Genomic DNA, 19,429 nt, shown 5'->3' with positions numbered 1-19,429 from the left:
TTGCTATGAACTTTCCCCTTAGCACTGCTTTTACAGTGTCCCACAGGTTTTGGGTTGTTGTGTTTTCATTTTCATTCGTTTCTATGCATATTTTGATTCTTTTTTGATTTCTTCTGAGATTTGTTGGTTATTCAGAAGTGTGTTGTTCAGCCTCCATATGTTGGAATTTTTAATAGTTTTTCTCCTGTAATTGAGATCTAATCTTACTGCATTATGGTCAGAAAAGATGCTTGGAATGATTTCAATATTTTTGAATTTACCAAGGCTAGATTTATGGCCCAGGATGTGATCTATCCTGAATAAGGTTCCATTAGCACTTGAGAAAAAGGTGAAATTCATTGTTTTGGGGTGAAATGTCCTATAGATATCAATTGGGTCTAACTGGTCTATTGTATCATTTAAAGTTTGTATTCTTTGTTAATTTTCTGTTTAGTTGATCTATCCATAGGTGTGAGTGGGGTATTAAAGTCTCCCACTATTATTGTGTTATTGTTAATTTCCCCTTTCATACTTGTTAGCATTTGTCTTAGATATCGTGGTGCTCCTATGCTGGGTGCATATATATTTATAATTGTTATAAATATATCTTCTTCTTGGATTGATCCTTTGATCATTATGTAGTGTCCTTCTTTGTCTCTTTTCACAGCCTTTGTTTTAAAGTCTATTTTATCTGATATGAGTATTGCCACTCTTGCTGTCTTTTGGTCTCTATTTGCATGGAATATCTTTTTCCAGCCCTTCACTTTTAGTCCGTATGTGTCCCTTGTTTTGAGGTGGGTCTCTTGTAGAGAATATATATGGGATCTTGTTTTTGTATCCATTCAGCCAGTCTTTGTCTTTTGGTTGGGGCATTCAACCCATTTACGTTTAAGGTAATTATTGATAAGTATGATCCCATTGCCATTTACTTTATTGTTTTGGATTTGGGTTTATACACCCTTTTTGTGTTTCCTGTCTAGAGAATATCCTTTAGCATTTGTTGAAGAGCTGGTTTGGTGGTGCTGAATTCTCTCAGTTTTTGATTGTCTGTAAAGCTTTTGATTTCTCTTTCATATTTGAATGAGATCCTTGCTGGGTACAGTAATCTGGTCTGTAGGTTATTTTCTTTCATCACTTTAAGTATGTCTTGCCATTCTCTCCTGGCCTGAAGAGTTTCTATTGAAAGATCAGCTGTTATCCTTATGGGAATCCCCTTGTGTGTTATTTGTTGTTTTTCCTTTGCTGCTTTTAATATGTGTTCTTTGTGTTTGATATTAGTTGATTTGATTAATATGTGTCTTGTGGTGTTTCACCTTGGGTTTATCAGCAAACATTATCCTCAATGGTGAAAATTGAAAGGATTTCCCTTAAAGTCAGGAACAAGACAAAGGTGCTTACTTTCACTGCTACTATTCAACATAGTTCTGGAAGTTTTGGCCACAGCAATCAAAGCAGAAGAGAAATAAAAGGAATCCAAATTGGAAAAGAAGAAGTAAAACTCTTACTGTTTGCAGATGACATGATCCTCTACATAGAAAACCCTAAAGACTCCATCAGAAAATTCCTAGAGCTAATCAATGAATATAGTAAAGTTGCAGGATATAAAATCAACACAGAAATCCCTTGCATTCCTATACACTAATAATGAGAAAGTAGAAAAAGAAGTTAAGGAAACAATTCCATTCACCACTGCAACAAAAAGAATAAAATACTTAGGAATATATCTACCTAAAGAAACTAAAGACCTATATATAGGAAATTATAAAACACTGGTGAAAGAAATCAAAGAGGACACTAAGAGATGGAGAAATATACCATGTTCTTGGATTGGAATAATCAATATAGTGAAAATGAGTATACTACCCAAAGCAATCTACAGATTCAATGCAATCCCTATCAAGCTACCAGCGGTATTTTTCACAGAGCTAGAACAAATAATTTTACAATTTGTATGGAAATACAAAAAAAAACTCAAATAGCCAAAGCAATCTTGAGAAAGAAGAATGGAACTGGAGGAATCAACCTGCCTGACTTCAGGCTCTACCTCAAAGCCACAGTCATCAAGACAGTATGGTACTGGCACAAAGACAGAAATATAGATCAATGGAACAAAATAGAAAGCCCAGAGATAAATCCACACACCTATGGACACCTTATCTTTGACAAAGGAGGCAAGAATATACAATGGAGTAAAGACCATCTCTTTAACAAGTGGTGCTGGGAAAACTGGTCAACCACTTGTAAAAGAATGAAACTAGAACACTTTCTAACACCATACACAAAAATAAACTCAAAATGGATTAAAGATCTAAATGTAAGACCAGAAACTATAAAACTCCTAGAGGAGAATATAGGCAAAACTCTCTCCGACATACATCACAGCAGGATCCTCTATGATCCACCTCCCAGAATACTGGAAATAAAAGCAGAAATAAACAAATGGGACCTAATTAAAATTAAAAGCTTCTGCACAACAAAGGAAACTATAAGCAAGGTGAAAAGACAGCCTTCGGAATGAGAGAAAATAATAGCAAATGAAGCAACTGACAAACAATCTCAAAAATATAAAAGCAACTCCTGAAGCTCAATTCCAGAAAAATAAATGACCCAATCAAAAAATAGGCCAAAGAACTAAATAGACTTTTCTCCAAAGAAGACATACGGATGGCTAACAAACACATGAAAAGATGCTCAACATCACTCATTATCAGAGAAATGCAAATCAAAACCACAATGAGGTACCATTTCACACCAGTCAGAATGGCTGCGATCCAAAAGTCTACAAGCAATAAATGCTGGAGAGGGTCTGGAGAAAAGGGAACCCTCTTACACTGTTGGTGGGAATGCAAAATAGTACAGCCACTATGGAGAACACTGTGTAGATTCCTTAAAAAACTGGAAATAGAACTGCCTTATCACTCAGCAATCCCACTGCTGGGCATACACACTGAGAAAACCAGAATAGAAAGAGACACATGTACCCCAATATTCATTGCAGCACTGTTTATAATAGCCAGGACATGGAAGCAACCTAGATGTCCATCAGCAGATTAATGGGTAAGAAAGCTGTGGTACATATACACAATGGAGTATTACTCAGCCATTAAAAAGAATACATTTGAATCAGTTCTAATGAGGTGGATGAAACTGGAGTTGATTATACAGAGTGAAGTAAGCCAGAAAGAAAAACACCAATACAGTATACTAACACATATATATGGAATTTAGAAAGATGGTAATGATAACCCTGTATGTGAGACAGCAAAAGAGACACAGATGTATAGAACAGTCTTTTGGACTCTGTGGGAGAGGGAGAGGGTGGGATGATTTGGGAGAATGGCATTGAAACATGTATAATATCATATAAGCAATGAATCGCCAGTCAGGTTCAATGCAGGATACAGGATGTGTGGGGCTGGTGCACTGGGATGACCCAGAGAGGTGGTATGAGGAGGGAGGTGAGAGGGGGGTTCAGGATTGGGAACACGTGTACACCCGTGGTGGATTCATGTTGATGTATGGCAAAACCAATACAGTATTGTAAAGTAAAATAAAGTAAAATTTTTTAAAAAGAAAATATGTACAAAAAAAAGTCTTTGAGAAATGTTAATTACTTAGCGTGTGCTGCAGTGTGCCATGACATGTTATATGTATGAAGTCACTGGGTCTTTAACAAAATCGTGTGAAATGAGTTTTGTTTCCTTTATGTTATACATCCAAGAACTGAGGCTCAGTGAGTTTAAAGTAAATCATCCTGGGAGTTGCATGTCTTCTTTCACACAGCTTGTCTTAAGCCTATCTCAAATCCTCCATGAGGAGAAGCATGATCCAGTGCATCCAGTGAATGAAATTACATTTTATACAAGTTATGAACAACCCATGCAACTATCAAAAATGCATAATGAGAAGTATCTCCCCTTGCTATTTAGACATTCATAATTTTTTAAAAATCAGTTTTATAATTTCAAAAGGTTCAGAGAAGAAAGATATGAAAAAAGGAGATCATGAACAATTTCTCCACTGTACTTAGGCTTGAAAGCTCATCTCAAGGTTAGTCTTCATAGTAACCCACAGCAACACTCCCACAGTTGAACAAGCTGAGTTTATTACTTTTGGTAATGATGGAGAATACACACAATGGGCAACCATGGGTTATATGATTAAGAGGGTATTCAAATGTGTTATAGGATTTGGATTTGAGTTTGATGATTTCTACTTTCTAAAGACAGAAAACGAAATGGTATAGTTTAGGCATAATACTCCTCACAAGTGGTAGCTTTTGTTCCATATATATATATATTTTTTTAAAGATTTATTTACTTATTTTTGCTGTGGTGGGTTTTCCTTGCTGCCCGTGGGCTTTCTCTAGTTGCAGTATGCGGACTTTTCATTGTGATGGCTTCTCTTGTTGTGGAGCACAGGTTCTAGGCACATGGGCTTCAGTAGAAACAGTGTGTGCACTCAGTAGTTGCAGCTCATAGGTTCTAGAGTGTTGACTCAGTAGTGTGTTATATGGGCTTAGGTGCTCCATGGCATATGGCATCTTCACGGACAAAGGATCAAACCTGTGTCCCTTGCACTGAAAGGCAGATTCTTAACCACTGGACCACCAGGGAAGTCCCCTGTTCCATATATTTCTATGAAGCTAACCATCATAAACTCGGACACCTTTCATTGCCAGTATCTTGAACTAGTGGTTCTCTAAGTATGGTTCCTTGGGACCACCAAACTTATTCCTGGGCATGACCTGGAAACATTACAAATTAAAATTCTCAGGGTCCAGCCTAGATTCACTAAATCAGAAATCTTAGGGTTGGCCATATAACTCTGTTTTAATAGCCTTCCAAGTAATTCTGATGCTCGCTTCTTTGTGAGAATCGTTGCTCTAGCCTGTTCCCCATAGAATGAGAACAGCAAATACATGTATATTAAGTGAAGGTATTTTAAAGAGACTGGAATACCAGACCATCTTACTTGCCTCCTGAGAAATCTGTATGCTGGTCAAGAAGCAACAGTTAGAACCAGACATGGAACATTGAACTGGTTCCATATTGGGAAAGGAGTACGTCAAGGCCGTATATTGTCACCCTGCTTATTTAACTTATATGCAGAGTACATCATGCAAAATGCCAGGCTGTATGAAGCACAAGCTGAAATCAAGATTGCTGGAAGAAATATCAATAACCTCAGATATGCAGATGACACCACCCTTATAGCAGAAAGAGAAGAGGAACTAAAGAGCCCCTTGATGAAGGTGAAAGTGGAGAGCAAAAAAGCTGGCTTAAAAGTCAACATTCAGAAAGCTAAGATCATGGCATCTGGTCCCATCACTTCATGGCAAATAGATGGGGAAACAATGCAACAATGACAGATTTTATTTTCTTGGGCTCCAAAATCACTGTAGATGGTGACTGAACCCATGAAATTAAAAGACACTTGGTCCTTGGAAGAAAAGCTATGACCAAACATAGACATTACAAAGCAGAGACATTACTTTGCCAACAAAGGTCCATCTAGTCAAAGCTATGGTTTTTCCAGTAGTCATGTATGGATGTGAGAGTTGGACCTTAAAGAAGGCTAAGAGCTGAACAACTGATGCTTTTGAACTGTGGTGTTGGAGAAGACTCTTGAGAGTCCCTTGGTCTGCAAGAAGATCCAACCAGTCAGTCAGTCCTAAAGGAAATCAGTGCTGAATATTCATTGGAAGGACTGATGCTGAAGCTGAAGCTCCAATACTTTTGCCACTTGATGTGAAGAACTGACTCATTGTAAAAGACTGATGCCAGGAAAGACTGAAAGCAGGAGGAGAAGGGGACAAAAGAGGTTGAGATGGTTGGATGGCATCACCAATTTGATAGGCATGAGTTTGAGCAAGCTCTGGGAGTTGGTGATGAACAGGGAAGCCTGGCGAGCTGTGGTCCACGGGGTCACAAAGAGTTGGACACAAGTGAGTAACTGAACTGAAGTCCAGGTAAACCCTAGGACTGGAGTTAACACAGTGTAAAAAAAATTAAAAAGAAAATAGTGAAAAACTGAAATTCCAGAATTTTTTTTAAAAGGGATTGATATAAAATTTCAAATTAGACTTACTGCAGGCCTCCTAAAGACATTTGGAATAAGATGTTTCTAATCAAATTTCCTTTGGCTGTTTGATGCTAATATAAAAAAATTGTTTACAGAGAAAAAAGTAAAAAGCAGGATTATCAAGTAAAATACAGGAGCAGAAAGTAAAGAAAAAGAAAAAGTCTCTACTTTTTATCTGAGTATATTGAGGAGAGATGCCAGGGTAGATGTATCACTCTCTTCAAGCAATAAAGATAAATGTGCTCTCAACATGAGCACAGGTGAAGGCCTGGACAAGGTTCTATTTTGTATCGAGAAACAGACAAAGCAATTACCTTGACTGGCAGACAGAAGACCAGAAAATGCCAGCTCCCTTTGCTGCTACTGGCCCAGGCTGTCTGAGCTGCTCCTCTTTTCATATTATGCCCATATGCACCAATATTGTAGCTAGATCAGTTTTTTAAACATGCAAATCAATATGGACTGAGGGGCTGGGCCACTCATGTCAGGGATATTTTATAAATTAGTTTTAAATTTGAGACAGTCTACTCTCCTGTACTAGAAAAGAAAAAGGGATCTGACTGAACAGCCAGATAAGCAAAGGGTTCAAAGAATGAGGGAAGAGGGCCAGAGACAAACACAGGAACTGGGAAAAACAGAACAGCTGAACGTGTGCTGACTGCTGATTATCTACTTTGGGACCTGAAGCAGTGGCTACACAGCACAGAAAGTGATGGTAAGAACAGCCATGAAGGGCTGAGATGTGAAGGCAAAGGCAATGGGGAGGCACATGCTTTACACAACAGTATGGAATGGAATGTATGGCATATGGTAGAGTGGCTTAGAAAGGAATAGGGATAGAGGGAAACTCATTCAGATAAAGCCTATGACTAGGAGTAAACTGTGCAACCTATCTAGGAATACCTGTTTTCTGACCAACAAAGAGAAGCGTAAACAAGTTTCCTTTCAAAGTACACTCCAGCTCTCATATTCTGTAATGATGTAACTTCCCTCATGGTGACCTCCCCACAGTCAAATCTAAAATAATTATAGACCTCCTGACGGCTCTCCATTTCACTTAGAATGAAAAGCCCTCCATGTCCCACAAATCTGCTGTGTCAGCAGATACCTACTTTGCCTCTCCAAATCATCTCAGGTCGTCTGTCCTGTTTTACTCTCTTCAGGTAGGTGGGCTTCATTCTCTTCCCAGATAGCCTCAGGGTCTTTGCAGGACCTCTTCCCTCTGACTGGAATGTGCCCCGATAATACTTCTGTAAGGTTGCCTTTTTCTTATGATTCGTATCTCATTTTAAATATAATTCCTCACAAATACCCTACATATCAACCCTTTCTAAAACAGCATTTCACCACCCTCAGCTCCCAACTAGACTCTATGATTTATTTCACAACATTGGCTTATTTTTAGGCAAATTCTCATGATCTCAAATGAGTTTATTTCTCCATTCTTTGCCTGCCCTGTCACCAATGAGAATGCTAATTCTAAGAAGTCAGGTGGCTTTTATGTATTGCTCACTACTATATTCTATGTCTAGAAGGGTGTCTGATACAGTAAGTATACAATATTTCTTGATAAATGAATGAATTCATGAATTTATATTTCATGATAAATGATGTAGGATATTATTAGATGAGAATGATTTTCTAACTTTTAATACTCTAGACACTATTACTATTTCCCAAATATAGTCATTCTTCTATATTTCAATTTTATTTTCTACATGTAACTAAGGATTGCAGCACGTGGCTCAGAGGTTAAAGTGTCTGCCTGCAGTGTGGGACGCTTGGGTTCGATCCCTGGGTCAGGAAGATCCCCTGGAGAAGGAAATGGCAACCCACTCCAGGATTCTGGCCTGGAGAATCCCATGGACAGAGGAGCCCGGCGGGCTACAGTCTACGGGATCGCAAAGAGTCGGACATGACTGAGCGACTTCCCTTTCACTTTCCCTTTCCCTTTCACATGTAACTAAAGCCATAATATACCTCTGATATTTAAACGTCTGAGTTTAAATATCTGTAAAATACAGTTAAACATCTGTACTCACTTCATGTGACTACATTCTGCTCTTAATTACAATATTCAGTGAATAATCATATAAACTATATAACAAAGTAAATATAATTAATTTCTTACCTTGCAGCAATGATAATAAAAATAATAATAATTAACTAGTTTGGGGCATCTATTTTGTGTATTACATTAGGACTTTCATGTTTCATTTTTCACATGATTCTGAAAAGCAGGTATTTTGATATCCAGATCACAAACAAGGGAATGAAAGTTCACTGGATTTATGTGACTTACCCATGGTTACACAGTTGGCAAGGGGTCAAAGCAGGTTTTAAACCCAAGTGTTTGGCTCTAAAATGATTTTGCTCTGTCATGAGGCTTCAAACCAAACAAATATGTATTAATAGTTCACCTAGGCTAATGTTAAATAATATGCTATTGCTACTACATGAAGATAATATTTATCATTATAGCTGCAAATGATTGAGTGCTCACTCTGAGGTAGCCGATTTACTTACATGCAAGTTTTATTTTTCAGTTCATACTTTTAAGTTATGAAATGACATGATTTACCCATGAAAAAATAAGAGGATTACACTGACTACTGAGTTGCCCAGGGTCATACTACAATGCCATTGTGTAGATTCAATTACCTGGCTTCACCTGCAAGACCTAGCTATATACCAGTTTCCTTGGTCCTAAATCACTGTTATTTATTTTATCTTACTGTTTCAAGAGGAGCTCATGTAAATACAGTCCTTTTATCCATATTAAAGACCAGCAGCTGAAATATTTAGTACTGCCAAATTGTAAGAAACCCCTTTAAAGCACCAAATTAACAAAGCCTATTGACATTTTCAACTGTCATTTCACCAACACTTTGACACTTTTCCAGTTAGAATTTGCATCAGATAGAAACATCTGATATGAGTAGCTGGGTCTAATCTCTTAATAGTACATAATTTCAAGGGGAAAATGTTCCAAACTTTGATTATCAATATTTATGTTTTGACCACAATAAACAAAATTAATAAATAAAAAGTTTAAGCATTCTATACAATGCATATCGAAGTTGAAGCTAAATTAATCAAAAAGCAACCTCTATTATTAAACCAAGAAAAGAGAAGACTGTGCAGAGTCACAATTTGTTTTATCTGGTTTCTTTTACCTTCATCTCTTCAACTGCTGTCTGTAATTCATCTGGGGTTTTATATTCAAAATCTCTCTCTAGGTATTCTTCTTCGGCTTGTGTCATCCATTCATGCATCTCTGACAAATCTTTCTGAAGGCTTAGAGTTTTATCCAAGCCTCCCTTTAAGGCCTCCTTTCTGGCATAGACCTTCCATAAAACAAACCAATAAGTAAAGCATGAATATTGAAAGTCATAAAACATTATCATTATACTATTATTGACGAGTCTATAAATAATAGAAAGCTTGGAAAAGATGAAGCCAGAAGTAAATAGCTTACATAAATGAGGAAAATAACTCATGGCAATTGGATACACTTAATTTCCCATAAGTGTTAAAATAAGATATAAGCATTTACTTGACATAATGAACAGATTCCCCTAAGACCACAATTTAGCTGTTGTATATGGTAATTCTTTTCTGCAAATGAAGAGTAAAGAAAAACATTTTTTCATGATACATTTCAGTTGGAAAACTGAATTTATTGGCATACATAGAAGTAGAAATTCTTTGCACTCTTTGATGCTGTTTTACAATTTCAAATATCCTAGGAACTTAATAATCATATACCTATATAAAACTCTCATAAGAAAAGGAAAATGAATAAAAGATAGTCATGTAATTTACAGAAATAAAATTAAAGTGAGGCCATATATATGTGCAAATTTGCTCAGTATCATTTATAGTTAAATAATAGCAAATGAAGTTAAATTACTATATTTTAGCAGGGATGTGGGAAAACAAAGGTTTCATATCTGTTTAGGGAAATATACACCACAGTTAAAGCTTTTAGACAGTAAACTGGCAAAATGTATTAAATGCCTTAATGTTCATCAATTTGAGCCTACTCTTCCACATATAAAATGATGTGTTATGTAGTTGCACGTACACTATTCAATTCAGCTTTGAAGATAGCAACATATTGAAAACAAACCCAAAGGTGCTTTCATGGAAGATCAGTTAAATTAATTGTGGGATACACATGTACACACACAGAATGGGATACCATGGAGCACTGACACATCTTTACTGAAGCAAAAACTGTCTAGTATATAATTTTACATTAAAAAAGGTGTAAAAAAGCATGTGTGGTAGGAGACTCTTGCTTTATAAAGTCTCATATGTTTCTGAAATACTAATTTATAACAGAATTTATTACTTATTAACTAGAAAGATAGCAAAACTTAAAATACCCAAGAGATCATGCATGTTAATAGCTTACACAACGTACTCTGCTGTAACACACTGAGGGAAAATTTCAATTTAGCATTAGGATTACAATATATAATGCATCTCTTTTACCTTAAAAAATAACTCTACTCAAATGATGCTACTCTTCTCTCTGGGATTAAGTAGAGTGCATCTTTTAAATAATAGAGCTGTAATTTAAAGTCTTAATATAAAAGGCATAGTTTTAATAAAACAACATTTTCATGGTACTTTACCAAATATAAAATATATGCAGTACCATGTTCATGTTAATTTTTCTTATACTTCTACAACTACCTTAAGCCTAATGTAGTTAAATTAAAGCTACTTAAAGTACTTTACTCTCCTAGGAGATTGTAGAACTTGATCTATTTAAATGTAAGTGTATGTTTCATTATAACAGCTAGAACCACATATCTAACAATTATACTAGTCAAAGTACAAAGATGATTTTGCATAGTCAATGAACCTATAATAAGCCCAAGTAAACAAGCTGTTAAATTTCTACTTGGATATGCTGCTATAATCTTTGGAGGCAGTTGGCACAGTGGCAATAATATTAGAATGACTAACAAATTAGCCAAAGACTTGTAGCAAAAAACTATATACATAATGCATGCTATAAAACGAAACCAGAAGAAAGGGATCAGGAGTGATTTTAAAATGAAAGAAAAGTAGGAGGTCATTTTGAAGTGACAGAACGAGTACACTGGAAAGAATACCAGCTTTGGAATCAGGATACCTGGATTCAATCAATCACTAACAAGCTAAGTGAATCTGGAAACATCACTCCATTTATCTCCACTTCTTAACTAACCTAAAAGTTGGACTAGATGATTTCCAAGGTCTTTTCCAAATTTAACATTCTGCTCTACAACTGATCAGAAAGAGATTAATTTTTTGTGGTTTCACATTTTAGAAGGATTTCTGTGAAAAGGTTGAGGTTAAAATCATACTTTCTCCTTCACCTTTATTACCTGAGTGATGCCAACTGTCTAGCCTGAAATTGCCCAATCCACCCCTGCAGTTTCAGCAGATTACACTGCATCAACCGCTTTATAAAACAGGAAGTTCTTCATGTTTCCTGTTTCAGAATTTGTAAATCTAACATTCAGCATTGCCCGACCCCACTCTACGCCCCTCAAACCTTTGTTAAGATACAATTGACATAAAACGCTGTTTAAGGTACATACACCATGTGAAATGATTACAATAGGATTAGTCAATGCCTTCATCATCACATATAATTACCATTTTTCTTTTTATTATGAAAACATTAAAGACTTACTCTCCCAGCAAGGTTCATATGTAAAGAAATTATAAAATACTTTATATAATATAGAATTGTCAGCTATAGTCGCCGTCCTGTAAATGTGCTATGTGTGTGCTTAGTCGCTCAGGTGTGTCTGACTCTTTGCAGGCCCATGGACTGTAGCCTGCCAGGCTCCACTGCCCATGGAATTCGAAATCCCAAGAACTCCCTCATCATAAATGAGAAGTCTGTACCACTTAACCAGAATCTCTTTATCTCCCTCACTCTCTAAGCCCTAGTATCCATTCTACTCTCTTGAGTTTGGCTTTTTTAGATCCCATGTCTTTTTTCATACCCTCAAGTTTCATCCAGATTGTTGCAAATCACAGGCTTTCTTTCTTTCTCAGAATAATACTCCTTTGTCTATATGTATGTGTGTATACATGTATGTACACACACACACACACACTTAATCTTCTTTATGTGTTTCTCTCTGACCAGTACTTAAGTTGTCTCCTTATCTTGGCTATTGTGAGTAATGCTGCAATGAATTTGGGTGTACAGACATGTCTTTGAGAAATTCTGATTTTGTTTCCTTTGGAAATACACCCAGAAGTGGGAGTGCTAGAACCTCAGGCAGCTCTATTTTAATTCTGAGGAATCTCCATACAGGCTCCACAGTGACTGTACTGTGTGTATGCTGGAGACTGCAGGGCAGGATGCTTAAGGGTGAAGACGTTACTGCTAGAAACACTGTCTGGATTATGAAGCTGGGAGTGAGTGGCTGAGGCAGGGTAGAAGATGAAAATCACTGGAGTGGGTATTAAGTAACTGAGGGCTCAGGAATGGGAAGAACCATCTAAGAAGATACTGAAATCACCCAGAATTCGGACAGGAGTAACCATGAGTTAGGTGTTAAAATACATAAGGAATGAGGCAGAGTGACCCAGGGGTCTGTGGATGACTGAACCCAAAAGATGTACTGAATCAGAGAAAGATAATGATCTGCAAGGTGCCAGAATGGCACCCACCTTGCTGCTCAATCCAGTGTTTCTTGGTAACTCTAAGTTTATAGTCACCAATAATTAAAATATATATCTATACATTATTTAAAAATTACACATATTTTACAATTGTATATAGGCAGCTTCATGTCTATTTCATCTCTCCTTGTTTATTTTATTGAACAAGTATGTACATAATGGTTACTCTGCGCTAGATATAGATCTACACACGTTATACACACAAACTCATTTAACTATAGAAGAATGTTAAAATTCTTACAAAGTAAGTAGAAATGTCACCACACTGTAAAGACTGGGAAACTGAAGTGCAGAGATAAAGCGACTTTTCCAGGCTCACAGGGGTAGCTTATGGTGGGGGCAAGATCTAAACCCAGGCAACCTGGTTCCAGAGCCTCTGCCCTTACACATTGTTTGCCTCTCCATCCACAAGGAAGTCTTCCCCATCCATAAGAGTTCTTATTTCATCTAATTTAGCAAAAAATTCAGAGGGAGGGTGGGTCTGACAAATTCTTTCATTATCAGATAGGAGTTACATAGATGTTATCTTTATTTCTGTGTATACAGTTTATATGCTCACTTTAAATACCCCACTTGGATTCCAGATGCATTTTGACTATATACTCCTCTAAAATAAACATGACCAAAGTAGAAGCACTGATCATTCTACCAAGCTGGTCAATTGTGTTTCTCCCTTAGCACACAGTTTTTCCTTCCTTCATAGAAGGTGCGGTGTCCAACACTGCTGCTCAAAACAGAAAACTCTAAATATCGTTTGATCCCTTCCTCCCCGTCACCCTGAACTTTCCACAAGGCTTATCTTTCATCAAGTACTGCCATTTCTAACGGGGTCTAATAAAACATAAAATCAAGAAAGGAATGTGTTGTTAGCAGTAAGAGTAATGATTGTGGAAGTGAGTGTGAAAGCCCTGATCAAAAATGCAACAAGGAAGAACTTGCCTAATTGGTTAGAAGAAACAAGAAAAATAAACAATCACATTGAGTGGGATAAGCTTGCTGGATGGAGGTGGCAAGGAAGTACAGAATTTCTACAAAGTTTGACTGACAGAAGCACTTTGGTTCAGTTTGCCTAGAATAACACACTCCCTTCCTCATGCTACTTACTGTATAATGGGAAATATACAATAAACAGTAATGAAACAGAGCAACAAGAATTCAAATCACGTCTGTCTCTGTAGAAGAGCTTAGAAAATTATTGGAAGAGGTTTGGACAGTCAACCAAACACAGTGTCACAAGAGGATTATACATTTCCAATTTCTTTGTGTCTCTCAATCTCCACTAATACTCCCCCTGTTATTTGCCAGTATTATTTCCTACCTGAACAACTGTAATTCCTACATGCTTCCACTCGTGCCCCTTCAGTCTTTTCATATAAGAGGAATATATAGCAAATATTTACATGATGTAACTCCTATACCTAAACGTCTAATAGCTCGCCATTGTACTTGTCATGAATAGTAAATCCTCACTGTGCTTTATAAGAAAATTAATGACTCTTCTTTGCCCCCCATTTTCTCATAAAGATTTTTTTTTGCTATTGTTTCCTCCCTTGCTCTAAATAAATTGGTGTTTCTCTTTCTATTCATCCATTAAAAACATTCAACAAACAAATCCTTTTCATACTGGCCTTCCAGGAAAACATCAATGATATAATCTATTCTCTAAGTAATATTATTTTTTTCTCTTAACATCCCTTCTAGAACTGACTTACTCCAGGAGAAGAATGCAAGCTAGTTGACCCTGGGCTATCTCATCGGTGAGTTAATAGAACAGTTGAGCATTTGTCAGTGATGGTATTAGCTGGGTGACTTGCCTTGACTTTTCCTCAGCTCAATTTCTTTCTTTTTCAAATTTAGTTTTTGCCTTTTGGCATGATTTCTTTTCAACTTTGAAAGGTTACTTAGAAATAACGAAAGACTGACTGACTCTAATATACATAAAATGAAACCTCTCATTAACTTCAAAAAGGTATTGGTGTATTAAAAAGTAATCATTGCTTTAGGTCAAAATTTCACTTTTGAACCAGAAGTATTTGATGTATGCTACTTGTATGTAATATTTACTCTTCTGCAATTTAATCTTGAAATTGGAAATAAATATCTATAAAACACTCTTCCATATAAAAATGAACTCAGATATGAATGTACATTTATCTTATATTTTTTTCTACTAAGCTGTTCTCAACTATTTCCCAATCTTAATCCATTTATTGAAAGAGATGTATTGAAGAAGCCAAACTCATCAATTTTACTATCAAAAGCAAAACATATTTATATTTGTACCTATGCATGCATTACTCATTCATTTTATTTCTGTATCAAGTATAGAATTGTAAACTATCTTTGTTGATCCAATTACATGTATTAAGTTATGCAGTCTTTTGGAGAAAAGATTCAAGAAAAATAATGCCTAAGAGAAAGGCTTTATTGTTCAGAATGACAGCTGTATTCAATAAGATCATTTTAGGACTTCCAATAAGATGAATATACACTATCTAAATATATATTATGAAAATAATTTATATGTTAGACAAAGGCTAGTTTTACTTAACCATACTTTAAAGCATCAACACAGAGACTGAACTTTTTAAAAGGGCCATGGTGAAGGGAGACATTAAGAAATCATAATTAAAATGAAGCAAGTCACCGTAAAAGAGATGGGACATACCTGTCGACATATGTAATCCCATTGAGTGTTAAGTTCTCTCAGCTCTGTCTCCAGTCTAGAAGCAAACTCTGGCTCTGCTTCAGTTTTTATTTTCTGTCCACCTTCATTGACACTGTTTAGACTGGGCTGGATTGTCTGAATATCACTGACTAAAAGCTAAGGAAACAATTTAAGTTAGCCGAAAAAATTACCACAACAATTAGAAATGCAACATAGCTACACAGAAACATATAATTAGGCATCATGACACTACACATGAATTTTGTCCTTTAAAATCTGAAATATATGCTGCAAAATGTTCAATTTTTATGGCATGAATGAAATGGGGAATTATATATCTATAGGCTACTTAGATTAGCTACCAAAGTAAATAAACTTAATACTTCATGTTTGAAAACAGTGCAACAATGATGAGCTTTATAAATTACTATTTTTGAAGGAGGTTTGATTTTCCAACATAGTATGCTGCAGCAGTTTATAGCAAGATGCTGTGAAGGTTATTGATAAAATGGATTTGCTTTTAAAGCTTTTATTCACAAAAAAATTTCTTGAAAGAGCTAGATTTTTCTCTTCCCACTGCATGACAATGGCATAATAAGTATTATTTCAAAATATATGTCTTGTATTATACTACAGTGTAACATAAATGGAAAGAGCAACATAGTTTTACTGACAATTTGTAATAAGATATAACAAGTAGCTCAAAAAAAATCATTTACCTTTAGCTTAAACTGCATGCTATATAAAAATAATATTGTAAAGTGAGTGTTGAATAAAAGCCAATATTTTGTCTATTTCTCTCTTATTTAGCCCAGTTTCTCAACCTTGGCACTACTGTCCTTTTGGATGGGGTAATTCTTTGTTGTGTGGTGCTGTTCTTTGCATTGTAGGATATTAAGATATGTCCCTGGCCTCAATCCACTAGAAGCCAACAGCATCTACCCCACCTCAAGTTAAGACAAATGAAAATGTCTCCAGACATTGCTGAATGTCCACTAGAGGGACAAAATTGCCCCTGGTTCAGAACCATTGATATCATTAAATAATAGTTTCCATATCAAAGTCTTCATATAAAGAAGTGTCATATAACAAAAATCTTACCCTGCACTGCTTCAGCTGTTTTTTAAGAATTTCTGAATCTCCAAGGGCAGGCCATTCCTCTTTCAAGAAAACATCAACTTCAGCCATCCACTTCTTCAAGGTTTTTATGTGATTCTGGAATCAGAGACCCATTTTAACACATTATTGGGGTGCTGATTTCCCTTGACACAATTCATCATGGTGATATGTTTGAACACAAGCCTGCAAACAATTCCCATGGTTGAAGAATATCTTTAAGTAGCTCTTCAGGAAAAGAATATTTCCACTAAGACTGCATTTTTATGGTCTGCTGTATGAGCACTAGCGTATGAAGTCTGCTATTGTTAAAAATAAAAAATTACTACCAAATGTGGTTTTATGATGTTACTCTTGAGAACATTAAATCATATCCCCCTCTAGAGAAATTTTAAGTTACAAAACAACTCATGATAATACTAACAATGTGCCCTTACAGTACATAAAACAAACTACGAACAATAAACTCAATGTAATGGTGTCTTTATAGCCTCCCTAAACGTGAACTTCCACAAATTGTTCTCTACAGTTGACAGTTTAAATAGCCCCTCCAGTGGAGAACTTTCAGACCAAGATGTTGTCATCTTTAAAGAAAGAAAACTTGTGCTTTTAATTTCTGATTTGCTCAACCAAGTTGATGTAATGATCAAATGGAAAATGTCATCTTTATTTATTTGTAAATAGCCAGTACATCCCATTAATTTTTTTTTACATAATGCCATTTTTCTTGTTCCTTTTAGGGCTACATTTCAAGTGTGTGGTCTGTCAAACTTCTTTATCTGCCTACACTTCAACTATGCTATCCAGATGAGCTATTTTGTCCTTTCTTAATTAGATTTCTATTCAAAATGTGTGCTTCTCAGAAATTTCCCTCTTCAGTACAACAAATAATAATGACTTTAAAAGCATCTGACTAAATCTAAAGATTTCAACATTATTATCTGGCTGACATTTCTTGAATCTAGCTTTGCTCTTTGGCCCATATCGCCACTGTCCTAGTTCAGACCTTACCACTGCCTCTTTGACTACTACATTAGCTCTTTCTGGTATCTACTTCAGTCTCACCCCATTCTAACCCATTCTCCCCAGTGGTACCAATATTCTTCTCACCTCCTTCTTCTTCTCAAAGTGATGTTTAAAAAAAAAACAGATATTATTTTATCTCCCTCCTCTTGAAGTACCAATAATAGTTCCACATCATCATTATGTTTAATCCCATCATGGTTAGATTATAATTCATATTCCAAAGCATGGCATCCAACTTATTTGTGATCTACTCTCAGACTACTTCTCCAAACACCTCTTTTATTAATCTCCAGACATATCTTTTATCTCTCCAATATTGAACAACTTTCAGATAATTGACCATGCTGCTCCATTTTGTCAGGAACTCTTTCTCCGTCTTTTATTAGGTGCCTAAATTCTACGTGTTTAAGGTGTAGTCAGAGAACTCATATCCCAAGAACACTTCATAACTCCTTTTCCCAGGATATGTTGCTTTTCTTCTCTCTCCACTGTCATAGTCACTGCACTATTTTATTTACTTACCACGCTATAGGTTAAATAACGACCCTTCGAGATTTCAGGCCCTTATCCCTGGAAGCTGTGACTATGGTGCCTTACATGGCAAAAAGGAATTTGCAGATGTGATTAAGTTAAGGATATCACTGAGACGACCCAGAGGGATGCTACAGGGAGGGAGGAGGGAGGGGGGTTCAGGATGGGGAACACGTGTATACCTGTGGCAGATTCATGTTGATGTATGGCAAAACCAATACAATATTGTAAAGTAATTAACCTCCAATTAAAATAAATAAATTTATATTAAAAAGTTAAGGATATCAAGATAAAGAGATGATCCTGGGTTATCCAAATGGACACAATATGATCAAAGGATTCTTATTAAGATAGAAGCAAGAGTGTAAAAGAGAAATTGGGAGGTGCTACATTCCTGGCTTTAAAGATGAAGATGGAAACATGAGCCAAGATTGTAGTTTCCCAAAACTAAAAGTGACAAGGCAATAAATTTTCTCCTAAAGCCTCCAGAAAGGACACAGCCCTGTCCATTCCTTGATTTTAGCCCACTGAGCCTGATATTGAACTTTTGATACCCAGAACCACAATATATGTGTGCTGTTTCAAGCCATTAAATTCACAACAACTTATTACTGCAGCAATAGGAAATGGATACACGTCCCTTTCTCCTTCACCAGACATGGGCTCCTTGATGGCAAGGACCATGTAACTGTACCCTCTTTTGCCACAAGCACAGACAAAAAATGTGTTTGTATATGTGTGTGTATGTGTATGCATGTATGCATATGTTCATACCTCGAGAGACATTACTGTGGATGTTGTGCTTTAAAAAATAATGTAAAACTGCTAGGTCTTTTGGTTTGTGAAAGGTAAGAAAAAACAACTAAGTAGCTGGACTGGGATTTAAAACCAGAAGCGTGTTATTCTGATGCTTTTCCATCATGCTTTCAAGCTTCTTTCCAACATTAACATTTTTTGCAATATGTTACCACATAAGAGAAATATCACCTGTATCACCAAATGTTTTAAACTTTAGACTACAGTGCAGTTGTTGGTTTACTAATGCTTGGGTAATTAGGTGGCACTATTCAAACAAGTTAGTAGAAGTTGCTTTGTGGAAGGTGATGGGATCAAATTTATATATAAAATTACAAGTGAAATATGCTGATGAAATTATGTAGATTACATGGCAGATAACTTTTTATTTGGTGGTGGTGGTTTAGTCACTAAGTCATGTCCGAATCTTGTGACACCATGGACTGTAGCCCCCCAGGCTCCTCTGTCCATGGGATTTTCCAAGTAAAAATACTGGGGTGGGTTGCCATTTCCTTCTCCAGGGTATCT

The 19,429-nt window shown here is 36.2% G+C and overlaps 1 protein-coding gene across 6 annotated transcripts in view; it reads right to left on the bottom strand.

The window, feature by feature from the left end:
• Positions 1-19,429, bottom strand: part of DMD (dystrophin) — a 2,254,125-nt gene that overhangs the window by 1,412,146 nt on the left and 822,550 nt on the right. For all 6 annotated transcript variants that reach the window (XM_040266338.1, XM_040266336.1, XM_040266334.1 and 3 more), the window contains 3 exons: positions 16,535-16,648; positions 15,434-15,589; positions 9,240-9,410 (listed from right to left, as the gene is read on the bottom strand). In XM_040266338.1, coding sequence (XP_040122272.1) covers positions 9,240-9,410; positions 15,434-15,589; positions 16,535-16,648 — 441 coding nt within the window. The remainder of the gene's footprint in view (positions 1-9,239; positions 9,411-15,433; positions 15,590-16,534; positions 16,649-19,429) is intronic.

This window comes from Oryx dammah, unplaced genomic scaffold (genome assembly GCF_014754425.2).
Source record: "Oryx dammah isolate SB20612 unplaced genomic scaffold, SCBI_Odam_1.1 HiC_scaffold_23, whole genome shotgun sequence".
NCBI classification, from domain to species: domain Eukaryota; kingdom Metazoa; phylum Chordata; class Mammalia; order Artiodactyla; family Bovidae; genus Oryx; species Oryx dammah.
The sequence above is the reverse complement of the archived record's forward strand: the minus strand, read 5'-3'. Positions and strand labels throughout refer to the sequence as shown.